Here is a 21,219-nt window from a genome sequence, read left to right on the forward strand (position 1 = left end):
GAGCTCAGACACCGGGCGGTGCCCCCGGGTCGGGCTCAGACACCCGGCGGTGCCCCCGGGGCGAGCTCAGACACCCGGCGGTGCCCCCGGGGCGAGCTCAGACACCCCGCGCTCCCGCCCCCGGGGCGAGCTCAGACACGCCGCGCTCCCGCCCCCGCGGCCGCGCTCCCGCCCCCGCGGCCGCGCTCCCGCCCCCGCGGCCGCGCTCCCGCCCCCGCGGCCGCGCTCCCGCCCCCGCGGCCGCGCTCCCGCCCCCGCGGCCGCGCTCCCGCCCCCGCGGCCGCGCTCCCGCCCCCGCGGCCGCGCTCCCGCCCCCGCGGCCGCGCTCCCGCCCCCGCGGCCGCGCTCCCGCCCCGCCCCCGCGCGCAGCGTGCGCGTGCGCGGAGCGGGCTCGGCGCTCGCCCCTCCCGCCGGGCCGGGCCGGGCCGCGGAGCGCGACGGGCGGCGCGGAGCGGCCGCGCCCGGGCAGGAGCCGCCGGCGGCGGGAGCGCAGCGGAGCCGGGCGGGCCGCGCCATGCGGCTGTGCGGGGCGCTGCTCAAGAGCCCCGTCCCCAAGCAGATCGAGTACTACTCGCGCTTCTCCCCCTCGCCCCTCTCCATCAAGCAGTTCCTCGACTTCGGTGAGTGCGGGGCCGCGGGGTGAGGGCGTGCGGGGGTCGCCGCGGCTCTCCCGGGCAGCGGCGGTGGCGGCCGGCGCGCAGGCCCCGCTCCTCGGCCCGGCTCCTCGGCCCGGCTCCTCGGCCCCGCTCCTCGGCCCCGCTCCTCGGCCCCGCTCCTCGGCCGCATCGGGAGCGCGGCCCGGCCCGGCCCGGCCCGGCCCGGGGCCCCGCAGGGCCCGCGCGGACAGCCCCGGGCCCGGGCGCGGTGTCGGCACCGGCGGACAGCCGCTGCTCGTCTCGCCGAGGGGCCGGAGCGGCGGGCTGGCTCCTCCTTCCTGCGTTATCCCTGACACGGGTACCATTGGGATGGGGGTCAGCATAAGGGTTCCTGACCTGATGTTTTGTGAGCTTAGCGAGTGAAGGAGAGAGTAAAGTAATGGTCTTGAGCGTGAACATTTGCATCTGCCGTGCTGAGATCGGCTTACTTAATGCTCGGACGTGAACTCTTAACCTCACGTGTATAGGAGACCTGTTTGTGTAAAATTCATGAGCACTTCAGGAAATGTTGCTGATGATAAATAGCATTTTTCTTTTCAGAAGCCCTGGAATGAAATCCAGGAGTGGCTTGTGTTGTTAAAAAACATGCTTCCATCTAGATAATGATAAACTCATTTCTGTATCGGAAGTTATTTGACTCTTGCTCTCTGACACGAGAATTGTTGAGATTTTATTAACCTATAAATATTGCTGGTAAAGTGAATAAAAAGGCCATGTGTAACGTCATGAAGCTTAACACAGAGTGTTTCTTCATTACACTCTTACAGTAAGGGACAAACATGAGCCAGTGTTCAGCCAGAAAGTGATTAAAAGTGAATACAATTGCACAATTATGGTAATGGTATTAGTGAAAGAATGCTGTAAGTACAGAAAGCCAGTAATGGGCTTGATAGATGTCTCAGTGAAACAGGATTTTGTACTGTTAAAAAACCCAACAAAACCCCCTGTCTCCACTTAAAGGAGAACCTGAGTAGAAGTTGTGCTTTCTTTCTCTGCTCTCCGTTCACCTGAGTTTGTTACCTCTTCCCCACCCCTTCCTGTGCTGCTGGGCTTCTTCTCTAGCATTGGTGCTTCTTATGCTGTGTCTTTCTGTACTGACAAGAACAACGGCCTAAATCTTAGAACATCTTTATTTTAGCCCTGGCACTAAACAAATTGTGTCACTGTAGCTTATTTGAAAGTTGGGTTTCTGAATTGTTGCTGGGGAAGTATTAGTGTTTGTGAGCCTTTTCAGTTGTGACTAGAGGTGTAAAGATTTCAAGATTTGCTTTAAAGCCTTGGATGTTCGGACAAAACTTTGCTTTTTGGTAAGTATTTCTACAGTTCTATGTTGCCCAGCGTTACTGTTTGCCTTTGGACATCTCTTCTGTGGCAGCTTTTTCATTATGCACTTGTTTTAACATTGTAGTGCCTGTATTACTTTATGGTCTTGTGATTCTTCAGAAGAAGTAGTTTTCTTTTACAACTTTAAGTCTGGCTTCTTTTACTGGAAATGAACAGAGCAAGAACAGGAAGTTACAGCCTGGCCAGCCTTATTCTTTAGATATGCTCCAGTTCTCACTGGATGTGTCATTGGAATCTTCTGTATGTGTGGCCATGTATTTAAGGGTCTTCATGTCTTAAGACTGATGGGAAGCTATGTAGTCACTGACATTTAAAACCTCTGAAGAAAAAAAAGTCTATGGTTTAGTCTTGAAAGGTTGCCAGGAGTTTCTAAAATTAGTAGGTCTATGTTATATCAACCTTGCTAAACCTATCACCTTAATCTTAATAAGTTTTATGGGCCACTTAACATCTTCACTTACTTACTCTTTAATGCTTGTATTTATTTGGGAAAACTCAAGTAGGAAGATTACAGCAGTTTAAGGAAATAAATGGAACCCAGTGTAGTTACTTAACTTACGTGATCCTAATTGTTTACAGCTTTGGGTAATTTCAAGTTCAGCTGGAGTCTTCATAGGCCTAAAGGAAAATGTGAGTGATAGTGCAAAAGTTTTCCCACTTGAGGTGTGGAAGGCCTGAACAATATGCACCATGTCAGGGAACTGTGTTGCTTATGTATTGAGTTAGCCAAAAAAGAATTTGCTGGTGTCACAGGACACAAGTATTCAAGAGACAAAATATGCCAAGCATAAGGAGCACAATACTCAAGGTGCAGTTCAGTGGTGCTTGTTTATTTGTAAGAATGTTTGATGGGAAGAAGACACTGTTTTGTGGTCAGCTTATAGAGGCTATTTGGTGTCTCACTTCAAATAAATGGTCTTTTTAATTGAGCTACATGAATGTAGTGCTAGTTTTACAAAAACGTGGCTGAATTTTCAACAAATGCTGAAGAAGAGTAAGCCCAAAGGATATGTGTGAATAACCCTATAATGGTTGTCTGATTTTGTTGTCTGATGCACATTTCTCATACAGAATTTACACGTACTGCGATTTGGATTTGTGTGAAGAAAGTTTTTCAACTTGATTTCTGATGATGGTGAAACTACAATGTGTTCTTTATGTCCATTTTATATTGGCTGTATTGGTTTAGAGTGAGTTGACTTACAGAACTGTAAAATTCTGGTGAGCCAGGGGAGAGAAACTGTATTTCCTATGAGCTGAAGAGTCTCTTCAAAGATAGTTGGCAGCAATGTGTATTGAAGTGCAGCTTGGGCTTTTTTAAATTACTGACTACCAGTGTGGGTTGTATGGAACACAGTTGTGTGCATAGCGAGGCTGTAGAGTCTCTATTTCTTTCCAGTCATATAAATTAATGACATTTGTTTTAAAACTTTCTCTGCTTCATTCAGCTATTTAAACCACTATAAGAGACAGTTTGTTTAAAGTAGCTTGCTAGTACTAAAAACCTGTGAGGCAAACCAGAAGGCAGTAGTTAAGGCAGTGACACTTGCTTGGCTTTGTAGCTGAGTCCTCTTTGCATCCATGTCCTGTTGAGCTTGCAGCTGTCTTTGTAGCTGCTGTGAGTGTGTCAGAGGTTACTGTGCCGTGGGCTTGGGACCTCTGTGTCAGAAAGTCTGAGCATTCACTCTGTGCAGCATTTTTCTTTCTTTCTGTGTGTAATGCTTTCTGTTTGCACACTCCTGAATTCTGTTCAGGCAATTTGTTTTCTTATAAAGTGTGTTTCCCAAGGTTCTTGTACAGTCTCATTCCTTTGCAAAAGCATGACCTTCTGTAAGTGTGTTTCAATATAAACAAATTTTGACCTTGTTTAATGCTAGCATGTCACTCTGGGTTTATCCAGGCCTCCATAATTATTCTGCTCTGGAAAAAATTTCAAAAATTTACCAATTGGATTCAGCTGTGTACTTCCAAACTTCAGTAGTTCCTCAGGAAGTTGGTTTTTCTAGATTTCCAAGTGCAGGCATACCTTAGTGACTTAGACTAAATTAATTACTAAAATATCTTTTCCGAAATCAACTTATAAGTAGAGATGTCATCAACCCTTCAGGTCCATGGATCTTTGTACACTTTGGGGGCTAGACTGCTTGAGGGAAAAAAAAATGCCCCTTTTGGAGATTCATATTGATGGAGCATCTCAATTTAGCCTTGCTTCAGCATGTAAAATAGGCCTTAGACAGTGACAGGTTAATCCAAAATACCCAATACTTAATCAGCAACCACACACATGAGTAACCAATTGGTCAATCCCTTGCCTGGGGAAGTAATAACCTGTCTGTTTGAGGAAAGTAGAGTTGCTTTTCTAGGAGTGTCGTAGCATTTAAAGAAGACACCCAGAGACGTGAGCTGCTGGTGCTTGCCCTGCAGCCTGGGAGAGCTGCACGAGTGAACCCTGCCCCAGCTGGCAAGAGCCACAGAGCTGCTCCTTCACTGAGGGGTGCCTCAGCTGTCAGTAAAGTTCCTGACAAATGATTTGTCAGATGAATGGTTGTACTGCAAAGGTTACATATAATTAAGCACAAACGAAGAGATGAGTGAAGTATAAATGGTGTAATCCTCTGATCATGCATGAGAGTCATTTGAAGCTGTGTTAGTGCTGTGTTGTGAATGTGTGCCAGGATACTATACTCCTGTAATCCTCTTGTTGCTGCTGCTCAGCTGACCAAGTGCCTGAAACCTGAGTCTGAGGTGTGTTTTGTCAGAAATATGAACCATCTGCTTTTGGGGCTTGTTTACTGCTGAAGCTTTGTTGGCCAGTTATACCTAGCTATATTCTGTCCCCTTTTGTTTCATGTTTCAAACAAAATGTTTTGGATGACTTGTGTACCTAAGGGGTTAAACTTGTTGTTTTATTAGCTCTTTGAAGTGTTATATATTAGTGTCCATGTATCACTAATGAGCTTGGATAAAAAAAGCTGTGCTTGTGCTGAAGACAGAAGTTAGTGAATCACAGTGAATTCTTGTTGTGGAATGTGACTTAGGAGATCCTGATTTTGCAGGTTATAATCAAAATATTTGTGGTGACTGCTGCAGTTAGTGGCATTGAAAAATATCACAAAGGCTGTAATTTAGTAATTTTACTGTACTGAGAACAGCTGAGCATGCAGCAGATAATCACAATGAGTGCATGGAGCTGTTGTGCTCTGGGGCATATCTGGAGGAAAACATGATCAGTAGATCCTTGCCATTTTTCAAATACAATTTTTGGTATGATATAGTTTAGTTTGTCATATCTATTAAACTTGCACATCTTGGGGAGACATGTAGGCCTCTTCCAAAATGACCTAAAGAGCAAACCAGGTACCAGCATTGCTGTTGGTTGCTGCCATTTGTATGAGCAATGTTAGATTGGGGTTTTGCAAGAGTGTTTATGCCTCATGTTGCCTTCTTGGTAGAGGCACGGCTCTGAGCTGAAGGCCTGCAACTGGAGAGGTAGCTGGCAGATACAATTTGAACAACGTGTAGGGTAGGAAAGTGGAGATCAAAACATGCCCCAAATACAATCTTTAGAAGATGGCTGTTGGAGAATTTTTTTACACAAAAAGATATTGGAATATTTCTATTTTTTTAAAATAGAACATTAGTGGAGAGACTGTGCATCTGTAGCCCTTGCAGAGTTTAGGGGAAAAAGATATTAAATAATTACCTGTTATTTATTGGTTGCAGCTGTGCTTTTTCTGCTGCTCTCTGTGTGTTGTTCTTAACATCTTAGACTTGATTTAAATGCGTCTTTAAAACAAAAATGTCCTCTTAGCACAGATGTTAACCATTGGTATGCTGACCATTGAGTGGGATCAGGAAGATGAATGCTAATCAGACATTACTGTCTTTTGTTTTCATCTGACTGGCTTCAGCTTCCATCCAGCAGTTTCATTAGAGCTTTTCTTGGTAGGTTGGGATCCTTTGATGCCTAGAATATTTTCACTATGGGGGATATGTATGTTGTAGAGGAATTATTTTACATTATTTTATAAAGATAAATACATTAAATGAGCTATTTGCAGCCTTATGAAAATACCATGAAATTAACTTTGGTGGCGTTTCCAGAATTTTCAGTATTGTTCTTCTAATTTGTCTTGTAGAACTTTAAATATAATCCCTTCAGGAGTTTTGTGGAATACTGGAATAAAATTGTTTTGCTGCTCTTTAGTTTTTACCTTGAAAGACTACCAGTGACAACTGGATGTGCAAGCTGGATCATCTGCCTGCTTTTGTTCTTGAATTCTTTTGCAGTTACCACTTTTCCATGTCCAGTCCTTCATTCCCTAGATCCGGGCATGGATAAAGTTTACATTTCAGAACATTAAAACGGGTTTCCTTTGAATGGGCTGTAGAATAGCAAGTAAGCTGGAAGCCTTTTTGATGCAACTGTTATTTATAACCTGTTCCTATTTACAGCTGCCAGTTGCTGGCAGGCAGTGATGTTCTAATACTATATATAATATTGAGGGGCTTTATAAGGCCTAATATCGATTGGTTTGAAGGTCTGGAAGAGTCATTGTGGTTAGGTAACTTTGTTCAGCAGTCACTATTGAACTGTGGTATGATAGAGATTTGTGTCTGGGAGTGCTCTGTAATACTAGATTAGGAGGCATTTCATTTACAGAATTATCTGTATCAGTCACTTTTACAGAGTATTTATTCAATAAAGGAATACTTAATTTCTGTGAGTAATTGAGGCTTCATATGTTCTGAATTCAGTATTTTAGTGTAGTTATAGTACAAATGTCATAAATTGCTATAGATGATCAAACTGGATCACCAAGGTAATTTTTTTTCTTCCTTATAGAGCCTAAGCATTGAAAATTCTGCCTTCAGTACCTGGTTTGACTGGCCACTCTTGCCTGTAAGCACAGGCTAGTAGTCTACAAGTGAGCATCTTTAAGATGATGGAATTGCTTGAGGTTTGTTTCCCAAAACAGCAGAAAATTTCTTAGTTTGGATTCTCTTTGTCTATGGACTGATCAGAGGAGCTGTGCAATCCTGTGCCTTGGGATGCTGGGAAGGGAATGAACTTCCCCTGCACATGGATGTGTCTGCATGCTTGAGCTTTTTTGTATTCCCTGAAAGACGGTGTGGTGTGTAAGCACACAGCTGAATGCCGTGGGTGAAGGAGGGAGGACAAGAACTCCCCATCTGCATGAAGCAATAAACAATGCCAATGGGTTTGTTTATTTCTTTTTTACAAGTAGCAGAAGCAATGGAGAATGCTGCTTGGCAGAAATTGAGGACTTGGGAAGCTTCTTTGTAGCAGGACAAAAAGATAGTATTTGCAACTCTTGAAGATCTAAGAGTGTTTGGGACATTTTTTTCTTCTAGCAACTGGTAGAAATTGTTGTAATGCCTTCTTTAGAGTAGATTTAAACTAATAAGGAGGCACTTGAAAATCTGAAATTAAATCTTTATTAAAATGAACATGAATTTGGTAGTACTCCTTCTATGGAATGGAATAACTGAAAGCCAGTGATTAAAAAATAGCGTAACTTCCAAAAGCCAAGAAAACAGGATAATAGGGTCTTTCCTAAGACATAAGGAGGAGTAGAAGAAGATCTGTCAGTGTGAGAAAGAGCAAATCTGATGTAGACAAAAGATAAAAAGCAGCAGAGCACTGTTAGCATTTCTAGAAATACTGTTGATTAAAAAACGTATGAAAGCAGGAAGCAAGGACATCCTGTCTTGGGTTGCAGTACAAATAACAGTCAAGGTGAAAAGTCATGGGATAGAAAAGTAGATAAAAAGATGTTGAGATAATTTATAGTAATGGAGGAGAATGCTGAAGTGAAACATTTACTTGATGAAAGTAAGTACATAATGATAGTCCGTTGAATTAATCTTTGCCTCAGTCTCCAGAAAAAGATTAAATGATGAATTGGATCCAGAAACACAAAGGAAATCACAATTCTCCCCTGACCCAAATTTTAGATAAGCTGAAATATGTCTGTATCCTCTTGGCTTAGTGGGTTCCAGTGGAAGTAAATCAGTTCTGTGTGTTGTGAGTAGCTGAACACTTTCTTCTGCAAATGTGTGTGGCCTGGTGCAGCACAGCTCTTGCTTATGGTCTCCATGGAAATAAGGAATGGTGATGGCCCCAAGGTTTTGGAAGTGGGAAAATACACTGCTTGTTTTTCAGAGGAAAGGAAGAGGAGGACATTAGAGTTAAATCAGGTTGACTGAAGTAGCTGAAAGAGATGGAGCTAATAATGAAGTATTACACAGATAAGCACCAAGAGATAATGAGGTAGTAAAGAGACAATAGATTGTGTTGGCCTGGCCTAATTTCCTAGTTAATTTGGTGTGTGCTAAAGCAGTAGCAATAGGTGCTGTACCTGGCTTTTTATGAAGTTTGGCACAGCCCCATGTCTTATTTAATTAATAAGACATTTTAATTAAAAACAAACAAAATAAATGTACAAAATAATAGAATAACTGCAAGGTGAGGTTGCAGATGTTCAGTGTTACGGTGGGTTGACCCCATCCAGCAGCTGAGCACCCACCCAGGTGCTTCCTTGTCTTCCACTCCCACTGGCATGGGGAGAGAAAAGGGAGGGCAAAAATGAGAAAACTTACGGGTTGAGAACAAGACAATTTTAGAAGTGAAGCAAAGAGGAGGAGAAATAAATGATGCACAGGCAGTCACTCACCACCCTCAGAAGCAGAGCTGTGCCCAGCCAGTCACTGTGTGATGGACTTCTTGGGGGACAAAGCCAACCAGTTTGTTACTTCTGGGCATGTCATCATGTCATACAGAAGATCCCTTTGTCCAGCTGTGCTGGCTGTGTCCCCATCCAGCCTGTTACCCACCCCAGCCCTGCTTGCTGGGGTAGGCACTGAGTGCAGGAGAGAGAGAAGCCCTTCAGGAGCTTGCAGGTCCTGTTCAGCCGTAGCACAAACAGCCCCTTCTGGGCACTGTGGGGAAAACTGGCTCCAGCAGGGGCTCACACAAATGTCGGTGAAGAACAATTCAAAATACGTTGCAGTAGCAATCATTGATCTTCACAGGACTGTGTTGTGAAGAGTGGATGGTATGTTTCCAGTCCCCCTTAACTTAAATCAACATAATCCATCATAAAATTAGGCACAGATTTAGGAATTGTTTTATCTCATTCTACAGTTACTATATTAGAACAGCTTTTCTTGTTGCCAGTTATGCTTAATATAATGGCCTTTTTTAAAAGCCACCTTCTTCTCAGAACTGTTGAAATATTTTGCAGGCTGCTACTTATCCTTTTAAAAATAATTGGAGTTTTGTGTTTTTCTGGAATCAGTTAAATGTAACTTTTCTTTTTAGAAATATTAGGTTGAAAGGATGAATTAGAGCGATGAACTGTGACTCTTAAGGTTAGTTCTCTTTTTTCTGATGCTTTGTGTGTTATAAGAGGCTGTTTGCTCTTGTTTCCTTTAAACCTTTCTATGTAAATGTGACATTCACGTTTCTTTGCTCTATTTAAACTATTTCCTGTTAGTTTGTAGTCAATGTAAAAAAAAGTGACACAGTATTATAAATATTTTCACTAACTTAATTAAAATAGTAGGCTGGTGCAAATTATAATTGGCATTTTTCAGAATTAGATTTAAAACTGTGAATAGGGAAAGGCAGGGGTTTTTTGCTAAAAATAATTTACATTTCAACTGCTACTTGTTTGGTTTAGTCCTTGTTTATGCTTTTCTGAAAGATTTTTATAGACTGCAACAATACCTTCAAATTCTGATAACTAGCAATGACATAGAAGAATCCTCTAATCTTTTTTGTAATATGGTTTGTTAATTATCAGAGGTGTTTTGAAACAAGATGTTTAACAGTCTAATACATTTCACCTCAGTGAGACTGAAGGGAAACTGGAGCATGTCGTATTGGCAGTATTTTTATGTAATTGTTTTTAATTGTGTGAGTCTTTGCTCATAAACATTAATTTTATTTATGCCGGGGATTTGGAATAGCTTTTTCTTTGGCAGGTTGTCAGGAACTAGAGGATAAAGCAGGGATTTGTATTTTTCTGGAATGGTTAGAGAGAATTATGGAAGTTTTTCATAAAGGTTAGGAAGGGAGTTGTTGAAGTTGTGAGAGCTTGGGGAGAGTGTTAAAAATTTGGAACATCTAATTATAATCCTCAGTGTGAAATACATTTTTACCTCTTCTGGGAGGAAGAGGTGATTATAAGACCCAAGAAGCACAAATCATTTTTTTTCTGGTCAGTTTGTTGCAAGCATCAGAAGGGGGAAAAACATTTCTTTGGCTTGGTGCTTTAAGCTTCATTCTACATTAAAAAAAAAAAAAAAAATTGTTTTAAAATTTTGCATCTCACCAGAGCAAAACACGAGACCTGTTTCCTCCAGGTGTCCTGTTTGAAAGGCGCAGAGCCCCGTGGCAGTGGAGGCCAGGGCTGCCGTGCCCTCTGCGCCGCTCTGAGCTGCTCTCCCTGCGGACGGGAGAGGAGCTGATGCAGCCTGCAGGGACGCCTTGTTTTGGTTCTTTGTTTCACAAGCTCCTTGTGCCTTCCTAGGGAAGGAGTCTGGCTTGCACAGGTCCTTCTAAGATCAAGAACCTGATCAGGGCTGTGGTTTCTCCTGAGAACATTTTGGCTCTTTGCCTGTCATTTTCTGTGGGGAGTGCCTGTGATAATGGCGAGACAGAGCTTTGCTGTGAAATTATTCACCTGACTTTCAGCCTACTCCCAAATTGCTCAAAGGAAATACAGCCTTGGGTCTGTGTGTCTAAAAATAGTACAGCCTGTCAGTAACTGGTTGAGTGCCTCTGCAGTAAACTTTATAGGTACTTTTGATTATTGTGTTGTCTCTTAGCAAATGCATTAAAATGCTCTAAAAGTTAGTTTGTTAGAGCCGAGTGGTAAGCAGTTAAACATTAGTTTTAGATCAGGGAAGCCTATTTTAAAATTTCATGCTTTTATTTTAATTTGGGTTGTTCTGTTTAACAGTACACAGTGCTGGTTTATACCTTTGACAAGTGAGTATCTGATAATCCATTCCTCTTGAGAGGGACAGACATGTCTTCACTTGGGTCTTTTCTGGCTGTAGGAGTTAAAATTAATGATTGCAGAGTACTGTGCATCTGTTAATTCCTCCTGTCGATCTGTTTCAGAACAGCAGTAAGTTAAGCTGCTTTCCAGCACAGTCAGTTTCATACAGAGCACCATTTACTTGAAACAGGCTTACTGCAGTTGACAAGTTATATATTGTTGTTATTATTATTTATTATTAAATTAGTGGATAGCTAATATGGTAGTAAATGTAATGATTCAGTCCATGTTGAGCTGTCCTAGCTCAACATGGAATGTCTGAGGACAGCTAGCTGGCATTTTTTCTTTACCTGCATTTATATGAAAACATGAACTGACTTTTGTCGATGGCAGTGGTATTCCTTAACATCAGCATAGTAATTAATACACGAGACATTAGCCAGCTCACTTAGGGGTTTTGGAAATAAGTGGAGGTAAGTATTTTTTTCTGTATACAAATTGAAGAGTAGCTGTATTTACTTTTTAACTTCATAAGTTCAAAAGTCTAGACCTTGATTATGAATGGGATTTAGTCTGGTCATTCACACAACAGGATATAGGCTAGTGTATTCTCCTGAGTGAATGCTGTGTTGAAATTTTCCTTTGGAACAGAAAGTGAACATTGCAGTTGCCCTGCTAGTCAAAGAGTTCTTCAATGTGGTGTTTGAATTGCATAAATTGGAAAGAGTTTATTAAGCTCAACTGTTTCAGTACTTCAGCCCTTGTTTTAGCCATAGGCTCTGTCATGTGACTGTTGGTAAATGAACTGGAAAGCTAAATAACATGTGGGTGTCCTAGCTTGGATTTCACTTAGCAGTGGAATGGCACAGAGTGGCAAATCAATGGCCATACAGTGGTAATAATTGAGTTCTCACCTGTGAACATAAACCATGCAGATTGAGAAGACTTAAGCACACTCTTGGTGTGCTTTCCCCTAGGCTGAAAAGGCCCAACTAGGCTTGGGAGTTGGGCTGAAAAAGAGAAACAAGTATTTGGGAAAGATTACTTGCAGACTTCAGTTCCTCTGGCTTTAGGCTGGTTTTCTGGAGTTAGTTGTTTGCCAGAACTTAATTGACTTCATAAAAGTGATATGTTTATTATAGTTAAGTTAGATATAAAAATACTTTTGTTTTTAATTCTTCAAGTTTCATTTTTGAAACTTTGGAATTTCTCAGCTTGGTAGGTCCAGTTTCAAAATACAGATTTTTTTAGATGCAGTCTGTGGTAGGGAGTGAGGGTCAACAAGTGTCATTATCTGCTATTTTATTCTATGTGTTCCTTTTCCACTTGCTTCATCATCTTCATTGGGTTTTATAAAGCCCTGTCTGGTAGCAAGCAAACAAACCCTGTGTACTTTATGTATTTTTAATGCTTGGTGAGATAAATATCTAGAAAATATGCTGAAAATATAATCATTTCCATTGGGGCATAGGAATGATTTTAAAGTCAGGCTTATTTTGCTGGGTTTTGCTTTGTAGCCACATTTATTAGGACTGCAAGCATAGCTTGTTTGTCTTTTAATAAATAGCCCATGTTCCTGAAATGTGGTGTGTAATCATTGAAATTCAATTATTCTTCTTAAGTTCTGTTTTCCTACCTTCAGCAGCAAGTTATTATTTTTAGCTTTTGCCCAGTCTCCTCTAATGCATTGATCTTTTTGCATATTCTTTTGAAGATTTATTCATCCTTCTGCTTTCACTTTGTTTTGTTTGCCTATACAGGAGCTATGAAATATTCTGGGAGCTCAAGAGGAGAGAGTAGGTATGGCTGATCACTCCTCCTTTCCTGTCTTTCTTCCTTTATTTTGCCCTATCTAAAAGCAACAGTAGTAGTTTCTGATCTTGTTTTTATGGATTCTGGATGGAGTCTCTTGTATGCAACAGGTGGGACTTTCCTTTTGAGTCTCAAAGTAGTACAGTATCTGTCTCTGCTGTTCAGTACATAATTAATGGAGAGAACTAGACCTCTGCCTGCAGTGCAAAGACTGAAAAGAGCGCTTTGTTTTGTCTTTTCCTGCCTCCTCTGACAGATGAGTTAATATTCAGAAACTACTGATGCTTTTATGATGTGACCTTGGCAGTCCAGTGACAACCTGGGGATGTGGCAATTGTAGTAGGTTTTTGAACTAGGTGACTTTGACAATCATTGTGAAGGACTGTTGCAGGAGTCTGTTCTCAAACAGGTATTCATGAATGTGGGAATCTGGCAGCTGAGCTGAGAGCGTTGGAAGCAGAGTTCATAGTTTCTTAAAGCATTTCTGCCCTCTTCTGCAGCAAAATGGAACTAATGTATGGAACCAGTCCTGTTGTAATGTGGATCTTGTACAGTACAGTATTGCTCTGGCAGTTGGTAGAATTTGCCAGAATTAGATCAGGGCCTGCTGCATGTGTGTGAAAAGCCTCTGCATTGTTCATACTTCTTGTTGCAGGAACCAGAACAAAAGTTTTGTCGAAGTGGAACTTTGCAAGAGTAATTTGTTCTCCATTTCTCAGCACTGTGGAGTAAAAGGTAAAAGTGAGAAACAGAAGAGAGGAGTAAATGTTAGACAAGAGTTGAATCCAGAGAGGAGAGAGTAGTAGAGAAAACTGAGAGTAGAACTCTGTTTCCTGAGTTTCCTTTGAACAGGAGGTCCACCAGTGATAACATTGATGTGGAACCCCGAAACACTCCAATTTGAATATTTTCCCTTCTGATGGCATTACATTCAGAAATTCTAATTCATTCAAGTCTGCTTTTGTGACCTGTGCTACCTCAAAGGTTCTGGGTCCTGTTTTATTGCTACGTTTTAATTAGGCTTTTTTCTCCCTCTGATACCTGTCTAGTTGAATAAATGGCATGATTCATTTTTGGTGGAAGCATGTAACACTTTTTCATATCTGGAAAAATTGATTAATATTAAATGTGATTCTGGGTGAACTCTTTTTAAATTTTAATGTGTAAGCTTGCTTATAGTCTCAACTTAAACTTTTGCTGTGGCAGTCACATCATTCTTCAGGTTTATCATATTTCACTGCATAAGCAAATCCACCAACATTCACTCTTGTGAACAGTGACCATTCCACAGCAGTGTTTGTATAGCTACCACTCCCATGGTATTTTTACAAGCCCTGTGTCCGTCACGTGTACAGCAGCTACACTGAAAAAATAGAAATAGAAAATTCTTAGTTTGATGTAAAGTCCAGGAGATTTCTGCTTAGATATTTGACTGATGTATTTTCTTATTTTCATGGTATTACATTGACTTGTTTTTAAACAAAATAGACTCAAGATCAGCATCACAGTTTCTCCTTCATGCTAGTTTTGAGCTGAAGGTTTGAAATTGTCAGAGAGGAGACCATGAATATGCTTTTCTGTGTGACTTTTACATAGAGCAACTGATGAGCCCAGACAGGTAAGATTGTTCAGAAGATTGAAGGTGGTAGAATATCTATTAAACAGTTAATTTTTTTTTCTAAACCTGTGGTGACACTTCACATTTCTTTCAGTTTTTGTGCTAGCTATGCATGCAATAGTAATAACTACAGGATTAGTTCCTTCACAGATATCTTGCTTTTTATTGTCATATTTCTGTCAAAGTAGCTATTAGTGTATAATTTAATTTATGCAGTCTCTGCTGTGTTTTTTCTAACTCTGACTTGATTCAGAGTTTCCACTTTTTACTTCTTTCCCTGTGCAAATTTGCACTGCTTTCTCTTTGCAAGTGGTTAACAAAATATGAGGTAATCGCTTTCTTCCTCTTGGGTCATGAGAGAATTAGGGCTACAAAGAATGCTGAATACTAGGCTGTGTTCAGTCTAATCTCATTTCAGAGACTGAATCAACTAGATTAGTGTAATTTTGGGCAGATGGCTACCTTCACTAGTAAAAGACATGTCTAAATCAGATTGGTTGCTGTCTTTTATGGTGCTTACCATCAGGAAGTCTGTGCAGATTAAGAGTTGAATCTTCTGCAGTTTGAGTCCAATGCTTGTTTGGTTCTTGATAGGTTACTGCTGCCTTCTCTGTAGTGAACTGTGAGGCCTTGGAGAGCATGGCTGCGTTCTTTATTTTTAGGTGAATCCATCAGATTCACTCATTCCTGTGTCACAGACTGTCTTATTGTTGTTGTCTTGATTTCTTTTGCATCCATCTATGCTTTTAGAAGACGCTCAAAAATTTGTGTAATTTACCAGTAGAGAGGGATATTTTATGTGTGCTTCTTTATCCCATTGGATCAAATTCTCGGTTAAGTTGGAGGCACTGTAGGTATGTTCTTAGAGTTTTTAAATCAGTTTGAAAGTGCAACTTCATTAAGAGTAAAAATCTGAAGATAATCTAGCCTCTTGACCCTGAATTAACACCTAATCCCTTAGAAAATGTAATTACTTTATAGGGTTATTTTCTACCAGGAAGAGTATTATGGGATTGCTTTGTTCCCTGCAGTAGAGCAGACCTGTAACAAAGAGGTTGCATCCTGTCTGGTTTGTTCTTTTTGTTGCTTTAATGTGATACTTGTTGAAAGAAACTTGTTTCAATGCCTGACTTTGTTCTGCACAATTATTCCATTTGAAGCCACAAACCTGAATTATTATTCAATTGCAATCAACTATTGCTGTTTTACAGGCAGTAGGAAACAAATGGTGGTGATGTGTGCAAGATTCTGAACCCTGTATAACATGAGATGCCTTACTTGATTTTCTTCATGGCTTTGTGGATAGGAAGTGTTTCACTTTGAGTCTTCTAGTATTTCCATTTCCACTTTCTTAAAAGCATACTTTCAGAGTTTAAATTTTTTTAAATACAAGCTAAATACAGCCCTTGATGCCTAGTGCAGTGTAGTTTGCACTAGGGCATAGGATGACTCTTCTTTCTTCCATTTGAATTCATACAAAGGTAAGCGGGTCATTGTTTCATATATTTGTGTTCTTGAGTAACTTATTGAGGTGTAAATCAAGGAGGTATTATTCACAAACTTAACTTCCACTTTAACCCTAAGAGAGTGATTTTAAAATAATTTTAACTGAAACTGATAGATTTAGACTGGCTTTAGCTTGTACTGTTTCAGACAAAAGCCTGATGCTGGCAATGTATATTGACCCTACTAGAGTCAGAACAAAATCAGAAAAATTGCTGTATATATTGTAAAATAGATGGAATGGCTAGAAAAAAATTAAAGCCAGCCTTTGAAAAAAAAAAAAAATTAAACTGACTATGGCTAAACTTGCAGAAGTTTCATTGCAGCTTATTAGAATGCTGTTTTCTGGAAATATCTTTAGAACTTAGACTGACTTTATCACATGCTGACTTTATCACAACTATCATATAATTTATAATAAATTATATTAAGAAAATACCTAACATACAGACTAAGGGACTTTATTACTCAGTGTGATGTCCCTTCTTTTGATGGAAGTGGTTGTCCAGGTGTTGCTGTGAGAACAGCAGCCAAGGAGCAGTGTTAGGACACAGTTTGCCTTTGCTTTGAAAGCTGGAGGGTATCTGATTACTGCTGCTCCTGGTGGGTAGCCATTCTCTCTTGCCATGCATGTGCTGTCTGGCAGGCAGGTACCTGACCTGATGCTAAATGCTGAAGCTGCTCTCTGGAGGCTCTCAGGTAAACTGAGTGCAGCTAAGGAGCTGATACAAAGACCATGTGCCCCAAGCCAGACAGATAAGCTGAATTTACACTGAAGTGTAAGTTTGTAAGCAGGGAAGTCTTAAAACAGAGCTTCCTTTTCTCTTCTGCACTGAACATGCAAAGGGACCCCAAAGGGCTCTGTAGCTAAAATGTAACTGTACAACAGGGCAAGGCAGCTCCTTAAAAGGAGATGGCTTATAGCTGCTGGGGTGAGATAGATTGCATGGAGATGTGCCCTTGCATGTGGGAAGAGAGGGTGTGGGTCTCTTCAGGCAGTCATGCTTGCCTGTAGCAGCTTTCATTTGCATTGCACAACCCATGAGCTGTGAGTTCTTGTTCATAATTTTCTAATTTTCTGCATGGGCTGTCTTTTATTCATTTTGCTTTCTGTCACCTAGAGAATCACTGCACTTGATCTCCGTTATTCTTGGGAAGAAACAGGTGTTGTCTTTGTTCTGTGGGGTTTTTCCATCATAAGGTTTAGACTGAGCTGAGTCAGAGTTTTTCCTGCTGTTCAGCCTCAGTTTTTAAAGACCTGCTGTATAGTGACTAGTGAACAAACAAGTGTCTGTCCTCTGTTGAAATTACTTGAAAGATTGAGCTCTGAAGTCATTACTGTGCTACACAGAAAACAATGTAATGTCTTGTTTCCTTTGTCTAATTTTGATAGGATGTGTGTATTTGTAATTGAGGTGTGAAAATGGGAGAAAGTAAAATAGGTCCAAACGTTTACTGGAAGAACTGTATTGGATTTGGTAGCACTCTCAGAATTTAATGAGCCCCAGATTGATGATACCCAAATGAGCAAGAAAAGTCTTAATCCTTCCTGCATATTCCCCAGGCAAATGTTAGGGTTTGGGAGCTAATCCATCAATCCACGCTACCTATGCAAAGAAGGTGAAAACTGTGATTATAATGGGACTGTCTCAAAAAGTATCTCCTTGATTGTGCTGGTTGCATTGTACTTGAATCTTGCAAATTGTAAATCTCAGTGATTATGTGCCTAGCAGTGCTTTTAACATTTTCTGGTTTGCTTGAATATAATTTACAGCTCTCACATTATGCCTTCACTCAGAAATTTTGCAGATGGTTGAACTGGTTATCATCACAAAAGACCTTTGCTCTTTTCCTAGATGAAAGCAGAATCCTAGCTGTTCATTACAAGTAAAACATGAACTTTAAAAATAAATTAATTTACCTGGATTCTTTAGAGATTAGTTATGATATAACTTTCTTCACTTGTTAAAGGATGCAAAACACAAAAAACTATGTTAAGTAAAAGTCTGGTCTTCCATCTAAACTAAAACATCTAAACTTGGGCAAGTGGCATAATATCTTGTCCTTTTAAATATTTGTGGTATCCTCAGTAACTACTTTAGCTTAAGATTGCACTTAGTCATGTCAGTCTGTCAATTTGTATAAGTTGGCTTCAGAAAATGAATGTTGTTACCATTAGGTCTGCAGCAAGGTATTGTTATTTTGCTGGATCCATTTATTTGCTTTCTGACTGTATGGTTGGGATTTTTTTTTCTATGTGTTATTTTCAAAATACTGGCCTTGAAATATGTGTTCTAAAAGTGAAAGTTCATCTTAGCTGAGACCTTTTCAAGTGAGAGTGTGGTGATAAGCACTGGACTTCTTCCAGGTCTCTAGTGAGAATCTAATAGGTCAGTCCTAGGAGGGATGATGGCCTGCACTGGTCTCACCAGGTGCTGCCCAAATGTTAAAGTACTAAAGGTTGAACAATTTGTGACATGAAACATCAGCAAATGGTAGTCATTGTTTTGTTCGTTTGTTTGCACTCCTTTCCCTTTCTTATGTGTGCAGCATTTACTTTTTAAAAGCTCTCTTTAGTATAAAAGTTGTATCAATAAAAACTAGTATTTTGGGGTCTTATTTCCAGGTAATATCAAATACTTGGTATTTGATGAATTTTATTTACATGATGAGAGATTTTTGTTTATGGGAGAGAAAATGAGATGATGTGAAATGTGGAAGAATGTCAGACAAAAAGTGTTAAACTCTAGGAAGGTAAAAGCTTAAAATGTGTCTCATGAGCGAGAAGAAAGTAAAGGTGAGTACTGAAATAGCTTTAAAACTTTTTATTTTCACAGGTGGTTTTTTTAAAGCTTCTAACATTAGGAAGTCTAAAATGTGATCTGCTGCAATGGGTGTCTGTTTTTCCTTCCTTCTGGCAGGTCGTGACAATGCCTGCGAGAAGACTTCGTACATGTTCCTGCGGAAGGAGCTTCCTGTGCGACTGGCGAACACCATGAGGGAAGTCAATTTGCTGCCTGATAATTTACTGAACAGGCCTTCGGTTGGGCTGGTACAGAGTTGGTAAGTTAAAGAAAAAGTGGATTGGAAAACTAACACTGTATGTGTTCTGCTTGCAACTATGAATTGCTGCATTCTTCTGAATCGGTCAGTTTTCTGCCTTGAATTGTTTATAGTGTGGCTTGTCAAATGAAGTTTCATCTTCTGTCTGATGTTGACTATATACTATAATCTGGATCCTAGCTAAGGATTTGTAAGTTAGTAAAACATACTGTTGTCTCCCAGGTTAATTCAAATGAGTCTGTAGCTTCCAGAGCAAGTTTTTTAAATATTCCTTACCATATTGCACTCATGGCTTCTTGAAACAGCTGTTCTTTCTCCTTATTCTTCCCTTGTCAAAAAAACTAACAGGAAGTTAAAACCTCATCTGTTTTTCTCACTGGTAAATCTTTAAAAACAACTGGGTATTCAGTGTAAGTTATGGAATGTGTCAAAAATCTCGTGTCATCCAGTAAACAACATTCTCCATTGTAAAAACTAGCATGGATTCAAAGTGATTCAAAGTCCTGCCATCTTTTCCATGGTAATTTCTAGCCTAATTGCATTTTTGTTGAGATTTAGAGACTGCTGCCTTGGATGTATAAGCACAAAAAAATCATTGTTCATGGGGAACTGATTATCCATTTACCTGTTAATATCTTGCAAATACTTTTTTGTAAAAATATTTTTGCAGTATACAACAGAAGTCACTTTGTGAGTAGCAGCTTATTTAACTGTAAAAGTAACTATTGTTGTAGGCTTGTGTTAAATTCAGTCATAGCCCTTGAGTCAAGAGCTTCTGTGCTGACTGTACATTGACTGCTGGCTTGGGTCTTCTATTCAACCTTCAGACTTAGAAAGTTAAATTAGGATATATGGTATTGTGTTTGTCTTTGCAAGGTAGCAGTGGATGTCTTGATGACCACTTCAAGTACAGTGATGAAGTGCTTAAAGTGAGTGAGAAAATGAGATGATGTGAAATGTGGAGCCACACAATCACTTTGTGGTTAGGTGGCAGCTTGCAAGGTTTGAAGGCTTGTCTGTCTGATGTCACAGGAAGTTGTTGTGCTTGTAGGAAAGAGTAGATAATATGCAGGCCTTTTAGGCTTTTCTAATCTGGTTGATTTGTGAAGCTTTGTCTATAATGAAATCTGGTTGATTTGTGAAGCTGTCTTTAATGAAATGTGGGCAAAGAGGTGAATGAAGAAAAGGAAATATTTTTTCTGTAGTGACTGCAGCATAATACTTCTAATCCAAATGTTTGTGCTGTGGCTTGTGCTTCTGCCCTGCCTATACGGAGCTAAGCAACATTTGGGTCCCTCTGGCAAAGGAACTGAATGGGAGTTCAGAGTGGAGGCCTCCTTCAGAATTTTTGTTGGAGAGGTTTGAGGACTTGTGATGATTTCTGTGGCCACAATAGATATTACCGATTTTAAAAAAAGGTAAAAAAACCCCCAAAACTCCAAATTAAAAAAAGCAGTATTGTGTTATATGACAATGTGGTTTGCACTATCACAGCTGTAGATCAGTAGTTATCTGTTGGACAGGCTAAAATACCAGACTGAAATGTGCTGAAGAAATCAGAATGGACATCAAGCCCAGAGATGGAAGTTTGAAATCAAAGTGTTTTCCATAATTTTCTTGTAATTTTGATCCATAGTTAACAAAGAGTTTTTGTGGAAAGGGGTATCTTCATTGAGATTATGTGAGAATATTTTTATCTTATGCTAAAAATAAGAAAAGTAATTGTAGCTTCCCCCCTCCCCCCCCCCCCCGATTATAGGTGTGGATTTGAAAGAGCTTAGTTCTTCTTTTTCTGTTCAGAGGTTTTTAATTACTTAATTAAAAATTTACCTGTAGTTTGTAAGTCCTGATGGTGAACCTTGGGCAAAATTTACTTCTACATTTATATTTTAGAAAGGCCAAAGTTTTATTAACTTCAGTGTGAATGACCTTGAGTATTATGCAGCTATGCTGATAGCAGGTTTTGAAACACATTTTTAGTTTCTGAACCTAAAGTTTAGAGATACCCAGAATGAAATTCCTGATTTTTATGTAGTAGAACAAATGAATACAAATTTAGTTGTTCAGCTGTTAAGTGAGCTTGTAAAATGAAAAAAACCCTTATTGATGCACTTCAAAACTGCTTCAAGAAAATCTTTATTTGAGGGTCAGACTCCACGATCCTTTGTTTTTGCTATGCCATAGGTTGAGG

General features: G+C 40.2%; 1 protein-coding gene across 1 annotated transcript in view; it reads left to right on the forward strand.

Annotated features, from left to right (window-relative positions):
* The first annotated feature begins 427 nt into the window (after positions 1-427).
* The window catches only part of PDK3 (pyruvate dehydrogenase kinase 3), a 50,468-nt gene continuing 29,676 nt past the window's right edge, over positions 428-21,219 (forward strand). The window contains exons 1-2 of the mRNA XM_021552978.3: positions 428-620; positions 18,887-19,028. Coding sequence (XP_021408653.2) covers positions 515-620; positions 18,887-19,028 — 248 coding nt within the window. The 5' untranslated portion in view covers positions 428-514. The remainder of the gene's footprint in view (positions 621-18,886; positions 19,029-21,219) is intronic.

The sequence above is a fragment of the Lonchura striata genome, chromosome 1 (assembly GCF_050655825.1).
Source record: "Lonchura striata isolate lonStrDom1 chromosome 1, ASM5065582v1, whole genome shotgun sequence".
Classification (NCBI taxonomy): Eukaryota; Metazoa; Chordata; class Aves; order Passeriformes; family Estrildidae; genus Lonchura; species Lonchura striata.